Source organism: Myripristis murdjan, chromosome 7 (genome assembly GCF_902150065.1).
Source record: "Myripristis murdjan chromosome 7, fMyrMur1.1, whole genome shotgun sequence".
NCBI classification, from domain to species: Eukaryota; Metazoa; Chordata; class Actinopteri; order Holocentriformes; family Holocentridae; genus Myripristis; species Myripristis murdjan.
In genome coordinates, this window is record NC_043986.1 from 34,646,705 (window position 1) to 34,669,675 (window position 22,971).

At 41.3% G+C, this 22,971-nt stretch overlaps 1 protein-coding gene across 2 annotated transcripts in view; it reads left to right on the forward strand.

The window, feature by feature from the left end:
* Nucleotides 1–15,157, forward strand: part of igsf21b (immunoglobin superfamily, member 21b) — a 52,211-nt gene extending 37,054 nt beyond the window's left edge. For both annotated transcript variants that reach the window (XM_030056192.1, XM_030056191.1), the window contains 4 exons: nucleotides 2,528–2,613; nucleotides 11,416–11,608; nucleotides 11,705–11,743; nucleotides 14,284–15,157. In XM_030056192.1, the coding sequence (XP_029912052.1) occupies nucleotides 2,528–2,613; nucleotides 11,416–11,608; nucleotides 11,705–11,743; nucleotides 14,284–14,366 (401 nt within the window). In that variant the 3' untranslated portion in view covers nucleotides 14,367–15,157. The remainder of the gene's footprint in view (nucleotides 1–2,527; nucleotides 2,614–11,415; nucleotides 11,609–11,704; nucleotides 11,744–14,283) is intronic.
* The last annotated feature ends 7,814 nt before the right edge of the window (nucleotides 15,158–22,971 follow it).

The window sequence follows — 22,971 nt, forward strand, 5'->3', positions numbered from 1 at the left end:
AACCTCAGCAGCAATGGCACACTGTGAGGGCCTTGTTGTTGGGCCTTGCTAATGCAGCTCAACAATCCGACCGCGTTCAAGGAGAGAAAACTTTTTTGCCTTTGCCATCAGGAGGTCATGACAGTGTGGATACCTGACAGAAAATGACACTGAATCCACATTTTTTGCGAAGATTTTGGCTTTTAAAGGCAGTTGTTACGGCCTGGAGGACTAAGTGGACCCAAGTAGCAGGAGACTGAGAATCAAAGTTCAAAAAAGGTTTTATTGTCCAAATTCAGGCTGAGAGTGCAAACAAACGGTTCCAGCAGGTGGTGGGCAGCAGGAGGCAGGAGCTGGAGGCAGTGAGGCTCGGGGCTGGAAAAAGACACAAAATGGTGGTCAGAGAATGACTGTCAAAGCAGGAGAAAACAGCAAAAACACTAATAGGCTTGAGAACTGGCTCTACCAAACAAGACAGAATTATCTGGCACTGGAGTGAAGTCTGAGCTGGCTTATGTGGAGAAGGTAACAAGGTGATTGCCATCAGGTGTGCGTCCTTGCATTCCAGAGTGGGGAGATGAAGCCACGCCCAGTGCCTCCCCGAACCTCAGGAGAAAACAGCTCAGCCCCGCCTCTGCCACATTCCAACACTGCAAGCAAAAAAAAAAAAAAAGAAAAAAAAGAAAAAAAAGAAAAACCACCAAGAGGAAAACCAAAACACCCCCCAAACAACCAAAACATACCATCAAAAATCCAGACCATAACAGCTGTGGTCTTAAACTTTTGATCAGCTGATGAACAGCCTATTTCAGTTTAATGGTTGTTTGCAATAAATTGCTTACTCAATTTTTTTTTTGTCTCACTCCCATTTCTTCTTTTTGCATTTTGAAGCTCTACTTAGAACCTTCTTAAGATCCAACAGTGCAAAATGTAAATTCTTGCAATTTTTCAACTGGTCTTAAAATTTTGATCAGGAGTGTATGATATGCTATTGAAACCTGTTTTTATTATGCGGTTTGCAGTTAATTTATAGCATGTCCCTCCTAGGGAAAGAGGAGGGTTAGACATGGATTGCTTTTGATGAGCTCCCATAAAGCACAGCATTTTTAAAAATAATAATAATAATAATCTGTGAGGAATATTGTACAAGGTGAAAAGTTCCTCAAATAATAAAAGATTCACGTTATTGGTGTGACCTCTCCCTGTTTCACCCTGAATTGGAGTGAAGTGAGAGAGCATATTTGTTTCATATTTCTAATGATAGGGTTGATTGTGTCAGTACTATGACACAATCAAGGAGGATTGAACCCAAACGCATGACTCAGACGAGAGTTCAACTAAATAGTCTTTTAATAAGGAAAAGCAACAACTGAAATTCACTATAACAAAAGTAGCAACAGAAAAACACTCAACAAGGAATACCTAGAAATGAAGGCAAGACAAAAGTCAATGACAAAACAAAGTAGCAAAGGAAATACAAAACCTGACTTGACTAGACTTGATGTGACATGAAGCATGGACAAACACTTGACCGAACAGGACAACAGGACGAACTGGCACAGGACAAAGGGAAACACGGACTATATATACACACATGGTAATGGGAAACAGGTGGAAACAATCAGGGTGTGGCAGACAATCACACCAGTAGGAAACACACAAGGGGAAGGGCAAGTGGCCTGACACAAGAGGAGAGTGGGATTTCAAAATAAAATGGGAAGTCACGAGGCGAGACACAAGAACAAAACCTAACAAAACAAAACATAATTTCTGTGACATGACAGAATGTTATCTTTTCTGTGTTTTTTTAGGCTATCTGAGTAGACACACAGTACGTTGGGAAAGGTAGCCCTAAACAGTTAAAGTCAATATCCCTCCATACTGGTAGATCTTCTGCTGTATAACTAAATATGACAGTTCTTACTTGAGCTACCCAGTAATTCAGATTCAGAAAACTAATGTCTATCTATCACAACTTTGACAAAAAAATAGTCTTTGATGTGGTTCACAAAAAGAGACATGAAAAAGACATACCACATAAAAACACTACACAGATGCAGGATTTAAAATCATACAGTACACAAGGTAAAGGAGTAAAAGCGCATGTGGCAATGTGAAAAAAATACATGGGGACACAAAGTCAAATGTCCATAACCAGACAAAGTCAGAAAACGGCATCCTCAGGCCACTGCAGGGAGACAAAAAAAAAAATTACAAAAAATATTCCAAGAAAAAAAAAATAGAATTTCTTAGATTAAAGTTGTAAATTTATGAGAAAACTCATATATTCTCTGAGATTATAAAGTCACAAATTTATGAGAAAAAAGAAGACAGTATTGTGATTGTGAGCTAAAATCACCAGGATTTCCTATTTACTAAATCCAACTGCAAAGCAGAATTTGTCAGTAGTGTGTGTCTGATACAACCTTGCAATGTGCTTTTATCAGTATAAGAATGTAAGAAAAATAAATATAAGAAAATGCTATTTTTCTGAGGTTTGTGAGTTTTTTCTCTTAAATTTACCACGATATATTTACCACTTTTCCAGCTGCACCTAGAGGGCCTAAGCTGTCAATGAGCCCCAGCAAGGCCAAGGTGGGAGACACTATCCGCATCGCTGTCCAGGGCTTCCAGGTGAGATCATCTGACTGAATTTACAGCACACTGTTTGTATAGCCAACTGGATTATCAGTGGGAAGCTGGAAAGACTGTTGAAAACAGTGGTTCTCAACCTTTTTTCAATAATTCCCCCCCTTTGAAATATTTTTTCAGCCAAGTTCCAACTGATGACTGCAAAAAAAGAAAAAGAAAAAAAAAAAGGTAGAAAAAAATACTCTATGCAGAGGTCCAATCCCGCTCCATCAGTGTGTGAAACAACAACCTGATACTGAGATTTTCTTATTTCTGTTTTTGCTTCTTTTCCTCTTCTTTCTCGTTTTCAGCTGTATTGCTTCCTGGTCATAGTGAACTTTAGTTTTCCCTCCGGAAACCCAGAGGGAAAACTAAAGATAAAGATAAAATATGCTTTATCAAACTTACATTTACATTTTTACTGAATGTATTACAGCAGGGGCTAATTATTTTGGGAATTATGTTAGACTGATATTTTTTAAATTAACATTTTTTTAAAAAAATCTCATGTACCCCATGCAGTATTCCAGTGAACTAGGGTATGCGTACACCCATTTGAGAATCACTGCTTTAAAGAATGAGTTCTCTGTTATTAAGAGTTGTTGCTCATTTTCCATGTTCCCTCTCTGTTTTCTGTCACTGTATGTAGCTATTTTTGTTACTATGTTTGTAGCTTTTTTGAAGTTATTTTTTACTAATATGTTGCTGTGACTCATAACTCATGAACATCAAACTGACATCAATTCAATTCAATTAAATTCAACTTTATTTGTATAGCGTCAAATCATAACAAAAGTTATCTCAAGGCGCTTTACAGAAACCCAGCTGATATCAGCCAAATTCATGAACCAAAATTCCCCCCAAGAGCAAGCACAGGGTGACAGTGGCGAGGAAAAAACCCTTTTAACAGGGCCAAAAACCTTGAACAGAGCCCGACTCTGGGTGGGCGACCCTCTGCCTGACCAGAGGGGTGGGGCAGCAGGTGCTTTGCCCTCATACATGCAGACTTTACAGCTCCAGAGGCAGAAATACCTGCTGAGAAGAGACAGAGGAAGAGAGAAAGAAGAGGAGAGAGCACACAACTACAGGAGGGAGAAGATGGCCACTTCGTAAAATGTGTTAATGGGATATGGATATGTGAGGAAGGAGAGGGGAGAGAGAGCTCAGTGCATCATGGGAGGGCCCCTGGCAGTCTAGGCCTATAGCAGCAGAACTGTGGGACAGTCCTACTTATAAGCTTTATCAAGAAGGAGGGTTTTAAGCCTCTTCTTAAATGAAGAGAGGATGTCTGCTTCTCAGACCCAAGTTGGAAGATGGTTCCACGGAAGAGAAGTCTGATAGTTGAAGGCTCTGCTTCCCATTGTACTTTTGGAGACTCTAGGAACCACAAGTAAGCCTGCATTTTGGGAGCGCAGTGCTCTAGTGGGGTGGTAAGGCACTATGAGCTCATTAAGATAAGATGGTACCTGACCATTAAGAGCTTTGTAAGTGAGGAGGGGGATTGTAAATTCGATTCTGGATTTTACAGGGAGCCAGTGCAGAGAAGCTAATATGGGAGTAATATGATCTCTCTTCTTTGTTCCAGCAGCATTCTGAATCAACCCAAGAGTCTTTAGAGACTTGATGGGGCAGCCTGAGAGGAAGGAGTTGCAGCAATTCAGCCTAGAAGTAACAAATGCATGGACTAATTTCTCTGCATTTTTTTGAGAAAGGAAGTGCCTGATTTTTGCAATACTTTGGGGGGCTCACATTACACATTACAACACGCTCAAGCGATGTCCATCATCACGTTGAAATATGACACACGCATGGCCTGACGTCATCATAAATCAGTATAGGCCCAGTTCACATACATTCATCATGTCTTCCTTTTAACTAAAAGACGTTTTTGTACCTTGTAATCAGACATAGGGATGTTTATTTACCTTAAGTTTCAGAGGTAACTTCCTCCTTCAGAAAGGTCCAACTGACAGCCGGAGCGGCACCTGTCAGATCCGGAAGACCTGACCTGACCGGGTGGCCACGTACTGTGCGGTGCTGCGGCCGGGGCTGGCGCGGTGCGGCGCGGCACCAGGTCTGCCGGATCTGACAGGTGCGCCGCGCACACAGACTGCCGTACTTTCATTATAAACCGACTTTTGTTTATATGCGGGCCTCTTGAAAAAGTGGCCCGCCTCTGCTCTGCAGACATAACTTATCGATCACAAGTGGCTTTTCTCAGGCTCAACAGATAGATCACAGATAAACAGAACCGTTTTTAGTCAAAAGAAAAAAAAGGCTCTTGATGAGCACTTCAGCGTGAGAAATCGGAGGTGTGGCGTGTGAGCGTGTGAATCCAATCAAATGTGTGAGTCTCACGGCCAATGCGTGAGAGTTGGCAGCTCTGGATTATCTAAGGTAACTATATGATTAGGTAAAGTATTTCTAAGGTGTTTAGGGCCTATTACAATAACTCCAGTTTTGTCTGAATTTAGTAGTAGAAAATTACAGGTGATTAGCTCTTTATGTCCTGAAGACATGCATGAAGTTTAGCTAACTGATTGATTTCATCTGATTGATTTCATCTGACTTCACTGATAAATATAATTGGGTATCATCTGCATAACATTGAACATTTATGTGTTTTCTGCTAATATTACTTAAAGGGAGAATATAGTGAACAGTAGAACAGTAGAACAGTAGATGAACAGTAAAGGTCCAAGCACAGAATCTTGTGTGCATGCAGGATTTATCATGAACATGTACAAATTGAAAGCCATCTGATACATAGGACTGTAACCTGTTTAGTGCAGTTCCTTTAATGCCAATTAAATGTTCCAGTCTCTGTGATAAGATCAGATCTGCGAACGCAGCACTAAGGTCTAACAGGACAAGTATAGAGAGAAGTCCTTTGTCCGAAGCAGCAAGGAGGTCATTAGTGACTTTCACCTGTGTTGTCTCTGTGCTGTGATGGGCTATGAATCCTGACTGAAATAGACTAGTTATGAAGAAAGCCACACAACTGCTTGGCAACTTGTTTCTCAAGGACCTTCTGTAGTTAGATAAAACACCTAGATCAACAGTAGATTTTTTAAGAAGAGGTTTAATCACAGCTAATTTTAAGGAGCATGGTACATAGCCTGTTATTGATCATACTAAGTAGAGACGTGCCAACAGAGGTTAAAATTTCCTTAAGCAACCTAGTTGGGATGGGGTCTAGGAGACAGGTAGATGGTTTAGATGAGGAAACTCTCTGTTAGTTCAGGGAGGTCGATTAGAGAAAAACAATTTAAATATATGTCAGGTTTTACATCTGTAACTAAGGTTCTGATGTTTGAGGATAGGTCGGTGTTAGTAAGATATCTCTGATGGTTAAGATTTTATTATCAAAGAAGTTCATGAAGTCATTACTAGGGTTGAGCTGGATACTCGGCTGAAACGAGTATCCGGTACGGATAAAGCACTTTTGCTGAGTACAAGTATTATCCGAGTAATATGAGTCAATATCTGTGCTCGTGATGAATGAAAATCCTCATTGGGTAGCTGACTGTGTCCACCTTGTGTGATAGGCCAGTCACACACAGCGACCCTCCCCTATGCCGTGTGCCCCGCTCACACACACACACACAGGGACAACCTCTCTGTCACTCTCTCAGGTGTGACAGCTCACGTCGCTTCTCTCTTCAGTAGCGGTCAGGTTTTTTCAGCTCGCTCTTCCCTTGGCCTGTAATCACTGATAGTCAGTAGAGTTTCTTTTGAGCAGACAGACTGAATGAGACTCACATCACGTCTCTCACTGCAGACACACGGCTTTTTTTTTTTTTTTTACCAGCTGCTCGCTCTTACCGGCTGGTTTTTGATATAAAGTCAATTGGAAAACTTTTCTCGTACCGGATGCGGTGCAGAGTCAGTCTTAACACACACATCACTTACACACATACATTAGCTGAACACACAAAGTACATTGTTATTTGTATTTTATTTTGGCTGCATGCACAGAGAGTCTGACACTTTCTCACTGTAGTTCATAAAAAATAAATATAGTAGTAGTATAAATATTACAAATTAAGCTATATCTATCTATATATACACAAACACTCTCTCTCTAGTACTTCATAATTGCCTACTGCATGTGTTGTATTCATTGATGCACTTAAGAATATTCATGTTCTGTGTTTATAAAAAAATTGTTCTGTAAATAGTTTTCCAATAAACAATAAATATTCTGATCTGACTTCTGATCAATCCGTATCGATTTCAGGCTTAAAATAATATACCAGTTAAGCCCCACCCATTTCTGGTCAAACCACACCAACTTCTGGTTTAAGCACCACCCACTTCCTGTTTCAGCCCCACCCACTCTGAGTACGGATACAGATACAGATAATGTAGATGGTTGAACAGATACAGATACAGATACAGATAGTGGTGTACTCGCTCATCCCTAGTCATTACTACTGAGAGCTATAGGAATGTATGGATCAGTATAGCTATGACTTTTAGTCAGTCTGGCCAAGGTGCTGAAGAGAAACCTAGGATTGTTTTTATTATTCTCTATAAGGGATGAGTAGTAGGCAGGTCTCGCAGCACAGAGGGCCTTTCTTTTTTTTTCTTTAATTTTTTATTTAACTTGAAAAAGGCATTTTACATCAGTAAAAAAGATGCAACCTGACATTTCCATAAAGCCCTTTTCCAGATTTTTTGTGTGTGGACGTGGGTGCATGCCGGGGGATAGATAGAAGTCCGCAAGGGCTACAGTTTGTGTGTCTCAGCTCAGTCCTCCAATGGCTTCATAGGCTTCTATATTCACTTTCCTGAGAGTCTATTCTTACAAACTCAATTGAGATTCAGGTTTTAACACACTCCAGCATTCCAGGGGTCCACAGAAAATACAAACAATACATTTTGCAATGTAGCGTATAAATCAACAAAAAATAAACCTACTGTAGGCTAACCAATTACAAATAGAAAAGTACATTGATTTTACACTCCGTAAGGTAAACAATAAAAATTATACTTCAAAGTAAAATAAAATTGTCCAAAATAACAATGCAAGCTAAAAACAAAAAACAAAAACAACAGCTGTGAGTTATATGAATGAACGGCAACGTAATGTACAAATAGCAACCCTATAAATAAATGTGTTTTAGCTTTTTAAAAGAGTACATTTGGTCTGTGTAAAACTGGTGGGAAGCAGATTCCAGCGCAATTCCTTCATGTTTGCTATTACCCTAAATTATAACAATAATACAATAACTGGAGAGGTGAGAGCTCTATGTAGAGCCAAAAAAGCTGCCTTTAAGTCAGGTGACAAAGAAGCTTACAACACTGCCAGAGCAAAACTGAAAGCTGGCATCAAGGAGGCAAAGCGAAGGCATCAGCAGAGACTGGAGAGAGACCTCAACTCCAACAACAGCAAAGACTTGTGGCAGGCAGTCAAAAGTGTGACAGACTACAAAAGCAGGAGCGCTCCCATCATGTGTGAGGCCACGTTACCAGACGAGCTGAACACATTTTATGCTCACTTTGATCTCCTCAACAGAGAGTCAGCTGTAAAGTCTACTCCGCCTCCAGAGGACCGGCCACTGTCAGTATCCACAGTGGATGTGAGGAAAGTCCTGCTGAAAGTGAATATGAGTAAAGCTGCTGGGCCTGACAACATCCCTGGCCGTTTACTAAAAACATGTGCCAACCAGCTAGAAGATGTCATTACTGACATTTTTAACATATCACTGTCACAGGAGAGTGTTCCCACCTGCTTCAAGACAGCCACCATCATCCCTGTGCCTAAAAAGTCTGCAGTGACTGATCTAAATGACTACCGCCCTGTGGCACTCACCCCCATCCTGATGAAGTGCTTTGAGAAACTGGTTCTCCAGCACATAAAGAACAACATCTCTGCCAGTCGGTTAGCAGTTTGCATTCAGAACCAACAGATCTACAGAGGATGTCATCTCCACTGCTCTCCACTCAGTCTTCACTCACCTTGAGAAAAGCAACACCTACACCAGAATGCTGTTTGTTGATTTCAGCTCAGCTTTCAACATAATCTCCCCCATGAAGCTGATTGGAAAACTGAACATTTTGGGCATCAGTACCACTCTCTGCAACTGGATACTGGACTTCCTCACAAACAGACCCCAGTCAGTTCGGATTGGCAGTCTCTCCTCCTCCACTCTAATGCTCAACACCGGAGCCCCCCAGGGCTGTGTGCTCAGCCCCCTCCTGTTCACGCTGTACACCCACGACTGCAACCCCCGACATGGAGAGAACTCTATTGTGAAATTTCCGGATGACACCACCATCATCAGCCGGATCTCCAACAATGATGAGTTTTCATAGGAAATCAATCTTGCAGAATGTTGCACAGAAAACAACCTACTGCTCAACGTCAGCAAAACCAAAGAGCTGATAGTTGATTTTAGAAAAAAGGAGGCAAAGACACACAACCCTGTCTACATCAATGGAGCTGAGGTGGAGCAAGTGAGCAGTTTAAGTTCCTGGGAATCAACATAACAGAGAACCTGACATGGACTTCACATATCTCTGCCCTGGTTAAAAAAGCTCAGAAACGGCTGTATTTCTTAAGGAAACTTAAAGAAAGCAAAATTCCCACGCCAAGTTCTTGTCAACTTCTACAAAGGAGCGATTGAAAGCATCCTGACTGGAAACATCACAAACTGGCATGGGATGTGCACGGCCCAGGACAGGAAGACTCTGCAATGAGTGATTAAAACTGCCCAAAACATCATTGGCACCCATCTACCAAGCATCGGTAGTTGTATAATGACCAATAAACGAATACGATGGGTAGCCAACAATAATTGCGTTTTTCGCCTCTGGATCGCAATGTAGGCTTGTAAAGACACAAGCAGTATTTGCATCGCTACAATGGGTCGTCCATTTGTCGTCCATTTGTCGTCCAGGTTGGTTATTGTGATTCCAACCCACACACGTGATCACATTTTACACTGATGTAATGACTCTGACTTGGCTCCGCTTGGCTCTTGGCCGATGGAAAAGCAAACCGGTTCTTTGTTAGAACCAGTTAAGCACCGGCTCTAGTACCAGCACCGAACTAGCACCAGGTTCTTTTTGGTGGAAAAGGGGCTTAACTGTTCCAGACTGACAATGAATTTCATCCTCTGCATGGGATGAGAGGAGCTCCCTTATTTCTGAATCTTTCCAGTTCCAAGTCATTCTTGAGAAAAAGAACTTGCATTGCAGTTATCAAATCACCCACAAGGCAAGGCCTTGATTCAAATATGTCATTAGCAAGTGTGATTGGCTTGCTCACTCTGCTTGAAAGCATCCTCCATCAGACAGATGTAAGCCTTTATGTGCCCTTTCATTCATAGCACAGCCTTAATTGTGTTTTGAGATGTTACTAAGTGTTGAAGTGGGAATTTGGCCATGCAGATTTCCTGGAATATGGATCCCTGCTTCCATTCACACGTGACCTCATGCAGGTGTTCCTGAACATTTCAGGCAAAAGACTGCGTGTGTAAAAGGGCTTTTGTGTTTTCTACAGGCTTGCTCATGTTTAACTGTACAAATTGCAGCTTGAACTAAAGTTTTGTGTAGGTGTTGCCAGCAGATCCTGTGGTTTGCTGTCCTCGGCACTGAATCATGTTTGACGTGGTGTTGGTGATTTTGCTGGTAGCATGTTACTACTTTGCAACTACTGGCTAGATTTGACTGTGCATCATTGCTTGATTGCTGTGGTTGATTTTGCCAGTGAAATATTGGGAGCAACAGTAATTACAGTTGTTGTGGACAAAGGGCATTTGTACATCCTTTAACATACTGGAAGAGTTCAACCTGATTTAATGCCAAAGTGTGTAATAGACTCGCTGGCTCACCGAGGAAACAGCATCAGTGTAACATTTTGCATCGCCTAGGCACCTCAACTAGATCCACCACTTATCAGGTCCAGCTCAACATTTGCACATGCGTGAATGCTAGCTTTTTAGCTAATTGTTAGCTCGTTAGCGTTAGCTAATCGTTAAGGTGGTTAACGATTAGCTGGTTAAGGTGAGGTTAATGTTAGGGTTAGGCTAAGGTTAGGGTTCACGTTAGGGTAAAAGTTAGGAAACTTTAGCCAGCAACATTAGTTAACACTAGCAAACAAACTAGTTTTGCCTGGGCATGAACTCAGGTCTCTCACTGGAAAGTCCATGTGTTTGACACATCTACCACACTTTCCTTGGGTGGGCTGTGGCTCTATTGCATGCTTTGCCTTGATAAAGGGCTGAATATGCAGGATAACAGACAAGGTGGATACCTGTACCATGTGAAAACTAAGTGCTGAGTATGTCAGTGCTTGTGTGTTTGTGTGTGAATGAGAGAGAGAGAGAGAGAGCGAGCTTATCTGCTAATGTATATGAATGTATTAGGCAGTATGTGCAATGAGTATAAGGGCCTACTCCAAATCTCTCGGTCCCTCTTTCCCTTCCCTTATCAGTCCCTCGGTCTTTCTCTCGGACTCTTGCTCAGTGCCTGTTTATACTCATGACCTAAACCAGCATACAAGCTTTTCACAGAGCAACATGGTGTGTTGTTCCAAATAACCTTAAGCGTAAATACCAAGATTCTACAATTTAATTTTGCCTCCACTTGTGAGTTGCCCTATTAATGGAAAGTAATAATGAATAAATGTCAGCATTACAAAATCTAGCAGCAAAAAGTTAAGTAATTGTTTCTCCTACAAAGGCAAATGAGGATTAATGTGATTGACTGTCCCAGATGGGCACAGTCCCATCATGCCTGGGTAACCACCAACAACCTTCTGGTCACAAGCCTGCTTCTGCTGGTCTCTGTCTACAGAACGAGGTGTTCCCTGAACCACTGTTCACCTGGACCATGGTGGGAGGACCTCTGCTGGATGGCAGAGAGGAGCATAATGGAAGGGAACTCATCTTGGAGCGAGCTCCTGCTGAGCTCAATGGCTCCATGTTCCGCTGCACGGCCCAGAATCCTCTGGGCTCCAGTGATACCCATACCCGCCTCATTGTATTTGGTAAATCAATTCACAGTTGCTGTTTTTTAGAATTATTAATCATTTGTGCAATGTGCTCACAGTAAATGTGATCTTTCATGTTTTATATTTTTACAGAGAACCCAAGACTTAAGAAAGGAAAGGAACAATTTCTCGGTAAACATCTAAAGAATGTCTTCATCATTTTGTTGCAGTCAGTAATAGAAATTTTTACAGCTGGTGATTAAATAACTTCCCATTAATATGCTAAGTCATTAACATAATAACAATATGTGGCACACTGTACAACAATCATTTTAGTTTAGAGCACAGCCCAGTTGTGGCAGAGGCTGTGTGTTCACCCTTACCTTCAAAAGTCATTGACCCATAAAAGTCATTTTTTGGGGTCTCAATATTTATTGGCATGTATGTTTTGGCAAAGCCTTTCTCAGCATTCTTACATGTAAGGACTTCAAAAATCCCCCATAAACACCATTATTTATAGGATTTCAGCATGAAAAATACATAGAAAAATACATTATATAAAATCTGAAAACAGTTGGACATGTATGATGCAGCAATCCTATAAACAGCAACAAATGCAACCACTGGTTCTTCATCAGAGTCAGCATTTCGAGAGACATGACTAGGCTTTAATCCATAATAGTTAATCATGGCTTTCTAAGACACTCAGTATAGGTGGCACTCAGTATAGGTGCTAACCCTGCATTACAATCATATAAATAAATAAATAAATAAACTAAATGAAAACACATCACTTATTTTTCCAGGGGAAAAAGCTCTCCTACCCTCATAGAAATTTAGAAGAGCAAAAGTTAAAGTTTTCAAGAATTGGTTACAAGTGTAAACACAACTGTCTTGTATCAATCAGCTAGAGAGTCTCAAAATGTACATTTATTGATGTAAAAGGGTTGTAGATTATTACTTTAATTTCAAAAGCTGGTGATGCTCTTGAACCTGGACTGGATAAAGAAAAGCCCAGAAGTGTGTGGAACTGGAATAGAAACAGGGTTTAATGCTGTTTATCCTTTGACAAACAGCAGTAATTTGAAGTTGGACCTGCTACCTTGGAGGTTTAATTTAAACCTTCAATTACTTAAGGACTAATACCAATCTTTGGCCTACATTTAAATGTAGATTAAGATAAATCTAGAACTATTTCAATCCATGACCCAGAAAGTAATGAGAATTATTCCACTTTAAAAGGCCATTATAGTTTGTGACTTGGCTTAATCCCTGTCTGGGACACTGCCCCGAAATCTACTCTAATAGGCTTCTGACCTGCTATGCTTAACCTGTTGGGAAAATGACCCAATTCAGTTCAAACTTGTGTTGGAGCCATAATGTAGTTTCATGTTTTTCTTGTTTTGCTTTATCCATCCAAAGTGCTTGCCCTGTATGTATGTATGTAGTTCTTGTATTGAACACAAGGGGGGAGAGTTGAGTAGGGAAGTGCATATAGGAGAGCTGATGATGATGACAGGCAGGTGTGTGAGATGGGAAGCAAACAGTTTTTGACCATCCCTGCGTTCCAAATCGCATACTTATACTTTTTACTTTTAGTATGTACTGCAGCTGCCCTTAAAAAGTATGTAGTTTAGTATGTATTGGGACATACTAATTCTTTTTTTCCCTACTAAATAGTATGGTAGTATGGGTATTGGAACGCAGGGTAAATCTGCTTTTATTTAATGGGAAGTTACAATGTTACCAGCTGTGACAGGCACTGTCAGACAATTTATTTTATAATAAGCAGCAGGGACTGACAATATTGACTTTTCAGGACTGATACCAATACAGATTATTAGTAATCCAGGACACCAATAGCTAATTTTTAAGGCCCATATTCATTTGTAGTAAATTTGAAAACTGCGGTGTCAAGATTTACAGTTTTAGAAATGCATAAACACAGAAACACAAACCTTGCTTTGAATTTGCAAATGTGTAATTAACATTATTATATTAGTAAATATATTGCCAAAAAATTACAAAATTTGAAAATCACCCAAACAACAAAACCACAAAAATTTTGCAGAAAAAAAATCACATGAAAAATTGGAAAAAAAAAACCAAAACTATATTTCTGATGATTATAATGATTTGTTTTAAGGTCAGAACAGTGATGCTGGATCAGATTTTTTGTGTCTACCTTTTACAAACATTTGAATCCAGTAAAACAGAAACAAAAATTGTAACCCTTCTGTCCTTAAGGGAAGTTAGCAAAACCAGCACCATATCATCAGAAATGTTGCCCTGCCTACTCACTTTTGTTCCGCTGTCTTTCAGACAGAGTAGCAGAGTCTGAGTGGTTTTCATATCGGCCATCATATAAATCTAAATTACAATACCCATAATTCTGAATAGTGGCCCTGATAATCGGCTGAGACCAATTGGTAGGCAGACAATGTGACTTTTCATCATTGTTAATTCCTGTAGCTGTGGCTTCAGACCAAATGTGAAGCGAATTTTTCATGCAGCGCAATTGCATACAAAGTCAATGCAAAGATGAGAATAGATGTGAATTTCTGCAAATGACATAAACACACAAATGACATGTTGACGTGTTTAAACTTTTCAACTCGTGTGAAAAATTCATGGCCATATTCATGTGAGTCCACAATGCAAAACCTTGCTTCACGTTTGGTCTGAACCCACTGTAAGAGCTCTACTAATGCATGAACCTTGTTTTTGTCCAGCCACAGATGCAGCGTGTCGTCACAAGTCACTTGGATTAACCTCCGTTTTGCTGCTGCTGACTATAACATCAGGACTGACGTGACCAATCTAGGAAACTCTGCTACTCTTCCACTCATGCTTTATCCCACACCTACTGGTGGCACCTACTGTAAAATAACCCCTTGGCAGTTCTGCAGTTACAGAAGGATGCTCCCAATAGATTAGTTAAACCTCCACCCATCTGTCTGCAGCATTCAGTACTGCCAGAACATTCAAGATGTAGAAGGATATCAACCCTTGACAGGAGAGAGACAGCCCGCAGGCTTGAGATTTCTTAGGGCTGTGCTATGCAGCAAGAAGAAACGTAGGCCAGAAACACACAGGAAACATCACATCAAGTAAGCCTGGATGTTAGCCTGGATCCAGCCCTCGTAAATCATCATGCCCACTTTTTCTCAGTTACATGCTGATTGCTGTGATGTGGAAGTGTTCTCATTCCCGGGGGCAGATTTGATTAGAATCTGTGAAAGATGCCTGATTGGTCGATAAATTCTCACATGACACCTTCACAGTGTGCTGTGAGAAGTAAACAAACGTGGCAGCCTCCTTGAAGAGTTGTGATGTGGCCGACAGCTAAATTTGGTGTTTTCTTCTTTTCTCAATAAACATTATTGCACTGAGAAATTAAAAGACAAACAGTTAGCTAGTCTAAAAGTTCATGTTGCAGCAGTGCCTGATTATGCAATTAGTTAACTCACTATGATTGGTTTAATGCTGATCAATGGCCTCGGTCGGTAGGAGGGACAAGCATTGACTTTAGTTAATCATCTCTGACAGAATCATGGCCAGAGCCAACTGAATTAAAGAGTGATTCCTTGAAACCCCACCACTTCATTCTCCTGTTTGTTTTACAGTATTTGACATTTATATTTGACAGTCACATACAATGCCTTGCGCAAGTATTCACCCACCTTGAACTTTTCAACTGTTAACACTGTTACCAGTGTTCCCAACTGGAATTCAAATTGACTTAAATGGTCTTTACCATTTGATCAACACAAAATGCACAGTGCTTTGAAGGTGCAAAATACATTTTATTGTGACACAGACAATAATTAGGACAACAAAGCAGTCAAATATTCACCCCTTGAGTCAATACTTTGTAGAACCACCTTTCGTTGCAATTACAGCTGCAAGTCTTCGGGGTATGCCTCTACCAGCTTTGCACATCTAGAGACTGAAATTTTTGCCCATTCTTTTTTGCAAAAGTGCTTGCTGAGTCAGATTGCATGGAGACTGTCTGCGAGCAGCAATTTTAAAGTCTTGCCACAGATTCTTGATTGGATTTAGGTCTGGGCTCCAACTGGGCCATTCTACCACATTAATATACTTTGATCTAAACCATTCCATTGTAGCTCTGGCTGTATGTCTAGGGTCGTTGTCCTGCTGGAATGTAAACCTCCGCCCTAGTCTCAAGTCTTTTGCAGACTGTAACAGGTTTTCTTCAAGGATTGCCCTGTATATGGCTCCATCCATCTTCCCATCAACTCTGAGCAGCTTCCCTGTCCCTGCTTTGCCACAAGCCCACATGGCTTGTGGCAAACTGCAAATAGGACTTCTTATGGCTTTCTTTCAACAATGGTTGAAAGAAAGCCATAAGCCATGGTTCTTATGGCTTTAATACATATGCATTCAACACTTTTCAGATTTTTACTTCAAAATGATGCACTATTTTATGTTGGTCAATTACAGAAAACCCCAATAAAATACCTTGAAATTTGTGTTGTAATGTGACAAAATGTGGAAAAGTTCAAGGGGGTTAAATACTTATGCAAGGCATAAGTGCTCCTTCTTCATCTTACCCCCTCCGATAAACATGGAGAGGTATGCTTTTTATGTTGACCAGACCTGTTGTGTTTATAATTTTTAATTAATAGCCTACACCTCTTACTAACGCTGTATCACTGCTGGTCGTTGCATTAATATCCTACAACAGAACAGACATAGGATTATTATAAAGAGAAAATTCATTGCACATGGGTGATACCATTAATATCTTAATGTAGGATATTTACATAAAACGCCCCGATGGATCAGGTTAATTTCATTTGAGCAACAGATTTCCCGAGCATTTATATGGGCTACGCAAACTTCAATACACATGATAAAAATGAATCCACGGACCACCAAAGTAACATTTGACTGTTTAATTAAATCAACTTAAAATTACTGTGGCACGGTTGGAGGAGGTGTGCTTCAGTACTGTACGGGTGCTCATGCACAAGCACATGCATGGTCACGCACACAGCGCGTGAACGTGGATACGACGTAAATCATGCCGTCCTCCTGCTTCTGCAAAATTGTTGAATGCGTGCAGCGTGATTAACTGCGAATTGCGGCATTGCACAGCCAATAATCAACTGATAATAATAATCAACCAGATCTGGCAGACCTGACCGGGTGGCTACGCACACCGTGTGGTGCTGTCCGGCACCAAGCAGGCACCGCTCCCCCAAAATTTCACAATGTTTCCAGCCAGGGGAGCTCATGTCACCACCAGGGGAGCTGTGCTTCCCTTTGCTCCCCCTTATTTCGCACACTGCTTACAACAACAACCAAGATGATGAGTAATATATATTTTATTTTGTCACCTTTGCTGCATGTAATTGGAAAGGCACTATGACCAAATAGTCTGTATTTCACCAGTGCAATTGAAGAAACCTCTCCAGAGTGGTGTGGCTTGAGTGCGGCATGCATCTGGTGTGTCTGCTCTAATTTGCTAACATGGGTGCTGAAATTAAACAGACCACCCTACCCTAGTGCTACACTTCTATTCCACATCCAGTGTGTTTCTTGCCTTATCCTGCTAAACTGTAAGCTTACTGTAGGCTGACTTTTCTGCATCATGAAAGTGGCTTACCTTTAATCAGTCTTTATTGCCATGGTAATATATGCTTACGCTATTTTAAATCAGACAATTTTCATTCCAAATGATCCCAGTCGGGGATGTCCAGATTGGCCATTCTGTAAAAATGATCTATAATTGTAGATCTTTACAGGGTTTCTCACAAATGCTTGCATGAAATCCCAGTACCTCATCTAATATCAGTGGAAAGAACTCAAATAAAGCCAAAGTTGCAAAGACATTTTTGCTTTTGGTTGTGCTTAGGTCTAATTAATTGATCTACACAGGTAAATGTGATCAAAGTCTGTCAGGAATGACTCAGAATACATTGTTGATTGATTAGTTTGCCATCACAATGGGTTTGTGCCAAATTTTGTCCCAATGATGCTGATGATGTTACATACATCATAAGCATCTGGACTTTGAAGAGTGCTTCCTTGACCAAAAAGTAAACAAAAAACTTTTTCCAAGTTTTTTTTTCTCACAAATTTGTGAGTTTTTTTTCGTAAACTTAGAATTTCCAACATCAAAGTTGTAAGTTTTTTTCTCCGAATATTAAATAAAACCATAATTCATAACAAACCAACCATTGAAAAGTGTTACATAGGTTGGAAGGAAAGAAAGCTTAAGGCAGTTGTTTTTACATTTGCTGACTCTGTAATGTCTATCTGAAGGTGATAATTCATATTCAGACTATAAGATGTGTGAAGGCTTCAGAATTATGTGCATGTCTGATAATGGTTCTCTATAGATAGTGTGATGGGACAGGTGTTCTTCTTCCCTATCATGTTCCTTGCTGGTTGCACACGGGGCCTTTCAGCTTTAGGTCAAAGAGGCCTGAACTCTCACCTACAATGGAGTCATGCTCAGGAGCAGCAGCTGCACATGCACACTGTTCCCACTCCAGCTTTATCCAGGACCCCCCCACCCCCCCCACCCAACAGTGAGTGTGGCTATTATGCAGCCACATTGTGTAGGTACCGCATCTTCCATTACCAATCATTTTGTAAAAATAAATAAATAAATAAATAAATAACCACCGTAAATAATGTTGTTTGCATAAATTAACTTCAGCAGGTGCACAGATGATCATGATGGGAGTATCAAAAAATTATTCAATCACTTCTTTAAGGATAGATGCCTGTTGCCTCATTATGAACTGCAGAATTCTTTATGAAATGCCCATTCTATTCAATTCCATGTCCATAGTTTTTCTTCCATGAAAGTTTATATATTTCCATAGATAGGTAGATAGATGGCTGGTTTCCACGGCTTAGGGGAAGCCTGTAAGTCAACCTGAGCTGCAGTTTTTTTTTTTTTTTTTTTTGCTGTGCAGTGTGGTTGTGGGGTCAGCTTAGTGTTATATAAAAGGGGTAGCCATCCTGTTCCCATCAGCTCCCAGACCCCGAGGAGTCTCAGGTTTCAACATAGTTGTAGCTCTATACAGCTTGAATAAGGCTGACATTCCACAGACACAAAGGAACTGTTTATACAAGAACTCCAGGCTATCTTAGAAAGTGTGGAAAAATTCTTAAAATACAAAAGTCAACTATATAAATTAAACCCCAAATTCACTGTAAAAAATAAGGCTGTTAACATTCGTGTATTAAATGCTCTCAATTGTATACTCTTATTTTGAAACCGGAAATGCCGGTTACGAACGTCTCTGTAATTAGCAAATAAATGACACCTGTGCTGCTGCGCCAGGGTGGTGATTTGAGTTACACGAGAGGTAGTGTGAACGTCTCCTCTTTCTCCCAGTTTTTATTCCTCCGTCGCCCTTTATTTTATCTAAAATGACGACGACTGCTACACACGCAGAACGCTGTGCAGTGAACTCTGTCAACAGGTTATGGGCCCAGAGTTTGGTGGTCGTTTGCAAGCGCGTGTGAGGCTACCTGTGTGAGTTGGCGTGCTAGGCTAACATGACCACGCGAGTTGTGTCAAGTAGCCGCTGGTCTCGGCTGTATTTCGACGGGGACGAGAAAAATTATGAACTGTGGGAGACAAAGTTTTTGGGCCACCTCTTACTACAGGGGTTGAAGGATACCATCCTATATGAGCCCGAGCCACCTGCGGAAGAGGGAGATGATGACGACGAGGAGAAAAACGCCATGGCTTATGCCGAATTAATCCAGTTTTTGGATGACAAGAGTTTGTCTCTTGTTATGCGTGAAGCGGCTGATGATGGACGCAAGGCACTGAAAATCCTCAGAGACTATTATGCAGGCAAAGGTAAGCCGCGAATTATTTGCCTGTACACCGAACTAACTTCGCTGCAGAAGGCCAACAATGAAAGTGTCACTGATTATGTGATTCGTGCTGAGACGGCTATTACAGCCTTGAGAAATGCTGGAGAGACTCTGAGTGATGGTCTGTTAGTGGCGATGGTTTTGAAGGGACTGCCGGAATCATTCAAACCATTCGCAATAAACATTTCACAAAGTGAGAAGCCAGTGCCATTTTCTGAGTTTAAGACTAAGCTCAGAAGTTTTGAGGACACCGAGAAGATGCGAGGGGCAGCGGCATCGGACGACAACGTCATGAGGGCGCAGGTGCAGCCTACGGCGAAACGGTCCTCAGCGACTGCAGGTGACCGGCGGGCAGCTGGGAGCGTGGATGCGGTGTGCTACAGATGCGGCGTGAGGGGGCACTTAGCCAAAGTGTGCCAGCGCAGGCAGTGGTGCAACCACTGTCAAAGTCCTACACACCGTTACGCAGCCTGCAGGAGAAGACAGCAGCGGCGAGATGACGTGCGGAGAGTGTCGGAGGAGGACGGCAGCAGCAACGAGTACACGTTCAGGGTGAGCGACTGTGCTACCGAAGCCCAGCATCGTGTCGAGCGGACAGGTCTGATGGTCGACACGGGGGCGACTTCTCACATCATCACAGACTTCTCAAAGTTCAAGAGGTTCGACGACAGGTTCCAGCCAAGCACTCACTGCATGGAGTTGGCTGATGGAACAAGATGCAGCGGTGTTGCTGAGCGCAGAGGAGATGCGGAGGTGGTGCTGATTGACAACAAAGGAAAACGCCACAAAACTACCTTGTCACAGGCGTTGTACATCCCCACCTATCCGCAGGACATCTTTTCTGTCCGAGCAGCAACCACCAGAGGTGCCACTGTCATCTTTAAGAAAGGTAAAAACGTACTCAAGTGTAAAGATGGCACAAAGTTTAACATCTATGTGTACAACAGACTTTACTACTTGAACACAGAAACCAACAGTTGTGATGATGATGATGACCAGTGCAATGGGTGTTATGACATTAAAACATGGCATGAGATCTTGGGCCACTGCAATTATGATGACATTCAAAAGTTACTGAATGTGGTTGATGGTATGAAAATCAAGGGCAACACTGATAAATCTGTCTTGCAATGTGATGTGTGCATTGAAGGGAAATTTGTTCAAACTAGGAACAGGGAACCAGATGTTAGAGCCAAAGCACCTTTGGAACTGGTTCACACAGATTTAGCAGGGCCAGTAGATCCAGTCTCCATAGATGGTCACAAATATGCAGTGTCATTCACAGATGATTATTCTAGTGTAGTTTTTGTGTATTTTATTAAGAACAAGAGTGACACAGTGCAAGCCACTGAGAAATTCCTTGCAGATACAGCCCCTTATGGGAAGGTGAAATGCATCAGGTCTGACAATGGTTTGGAGTTCATGGGTCAAAACTACCAGTCATTACTCAGCAGAAATAGTATCAAACATGAGACATCAGCTCCATACTCACCACATCAGAATGGTACGGCAGAGCGCAACTGGCGCACTCTATTTGACATGGCAAGGTGTATGCTAATAGAGAGCCAATTACCAAAACGACTGTGGACCTATGCAGTCCAAACAGCATTTATGGTGAGAAACAAGTGCTTTAACAAACGCACAAAACAGACACCTTATTTCATGCTGACAGGAAGACGACCAAATCTAGCAAGAATGCAAAAGTTTGGATCTGTCTGTTATGCCTACAGACAGGACAAACGCAAGTTAGACTCAAGGTGTGACAAGGGAATTTTTGTTGGTTATGACAAAAATAGCCCAGCCTATTTGGTTTACTACCCCAACAGTGGTAAAGTGCAGAAGCACAGACTAGTGAAATGTGTGACCCCATCCGTTGCAGAGCGAGAGACACAGACAGACATGCCTGTTGGTGATGATTTTGTTGTTCTGAGACAGGTTAACAGGACCAGACAAAATCCTCCCCTCTTACCATCAGAACAGGTTCAGGAGCAGGTTCCAGCAGTTAAGCCTGAGCAGAGCCAGGCACAGCCAGATGAAGCTGAGACTACACGTTACCCTCCTAGAGTGAGGAGAAGGCCAGCTTATTTGGATGACTATGTCACTGAGGCAAGTGAGGACCAAGTACAGAACATAGACTACTGTTACAGATTACTGTCTAATGTACCTCTTACATACAGGGAAGCTGTAACCTCTCTTAATTCAACAGAATGGTGTAAAGCAATGGATGAGGAAATGGAGTCACTGAAAGAAAACGACACATTTACCTTAACCACACTACCAGAGGGTAAGAAAGCAGTGGGGGGTAGATGGGTTTATGCTCAGAAAACCAACACAGATGGATCTGATAAATTCAAGGCACGCTATGTGGCCAAAGGTTACAGTCAAAAACCAGGTGTTGACTATGACGAGACTTTTTCACCTACTGCTAACCTCACCAGTGTAAGAGTGTTAATGCAAAAAGCAGCACAAGAGAACCTGATTTTACATCAGATGGATGTCAAAACAGCTTACCTGCATGCACCGATAGATTTTGAGATCTACATGAAACAACCAGAGGGTTATGAAGTTACAACTGACAGAGGTGAAGTGTTGGTCTGCAAGTTGAAAAAGTCTCTATACGGTTTAAAACAATCAGGTCGAAACTGGAACAGGATGTTACATGATTACTTGTCTGAAAATCTGTTTGTTCAAAATCCAGCAGACCACTGTGTTTACACAAAAGAAACAGAAAACCAAAAAGTGATCATTGTGATATGGGTTGATGACCTAATTATTGCAGCCAGTGATGATAATGTAATGAAAAATGCCAAAGAGATGCTCGCAGATACGTTCAACATGAAAGACCTGGGTAAATTAAAACATTTTCTGGGTATTGATTTTGAACAGAGCGATCACTGTGTAAAGATGTCACAGAAAAGGTATGTAGAGAAAATACTAGAAAGGTTTGACATGCAAGACTGCAAACCTAGACTAACACCTTGTGAGCAGAAACTTAATTACACTGACAATACTGAGGTCATGGGTGATATCAGAAAGTACAGAGAGGCTGTAGGCAGTTTAATCTATTTAACAACCTGTACCAGACCAGATTTAAGTTACATTGTAAGTAAACTGTCACAATACTTCTCTGAGCCAACTGAAGAGCAATGGACCACTGTGAAACATGTACTTCGCTATCTTAAAAACACAAGTGGTAAGGAGTTATGTTATAGGAAAAGTGACAATGGTCAACTTGGATTGCAAGCATTCAGTGATTCAAATTGGGCTGAAGATGTAACTGACAGACGCAGCACCACAGGTTATTGTGTCAGCTTAAACCAGAATGGCCCTTTAATTTCTTGGAAAACAAAGAAACAACCCACTGTCGCTCTTTCCACTTGTGAAGCAGAGTACATGGCCTTAGCTGCTACCATTCAAGAATGTATGTATTTGGTCCAACTGTTAGATGGTATTGATGAGTTTCAGTACATGGATCCCATTGTTTATGAGGATAATCAGGGCACAATAGCTTTAGCTAAAAATCCTGTGCAAAGACAAAGATGTAAACATGT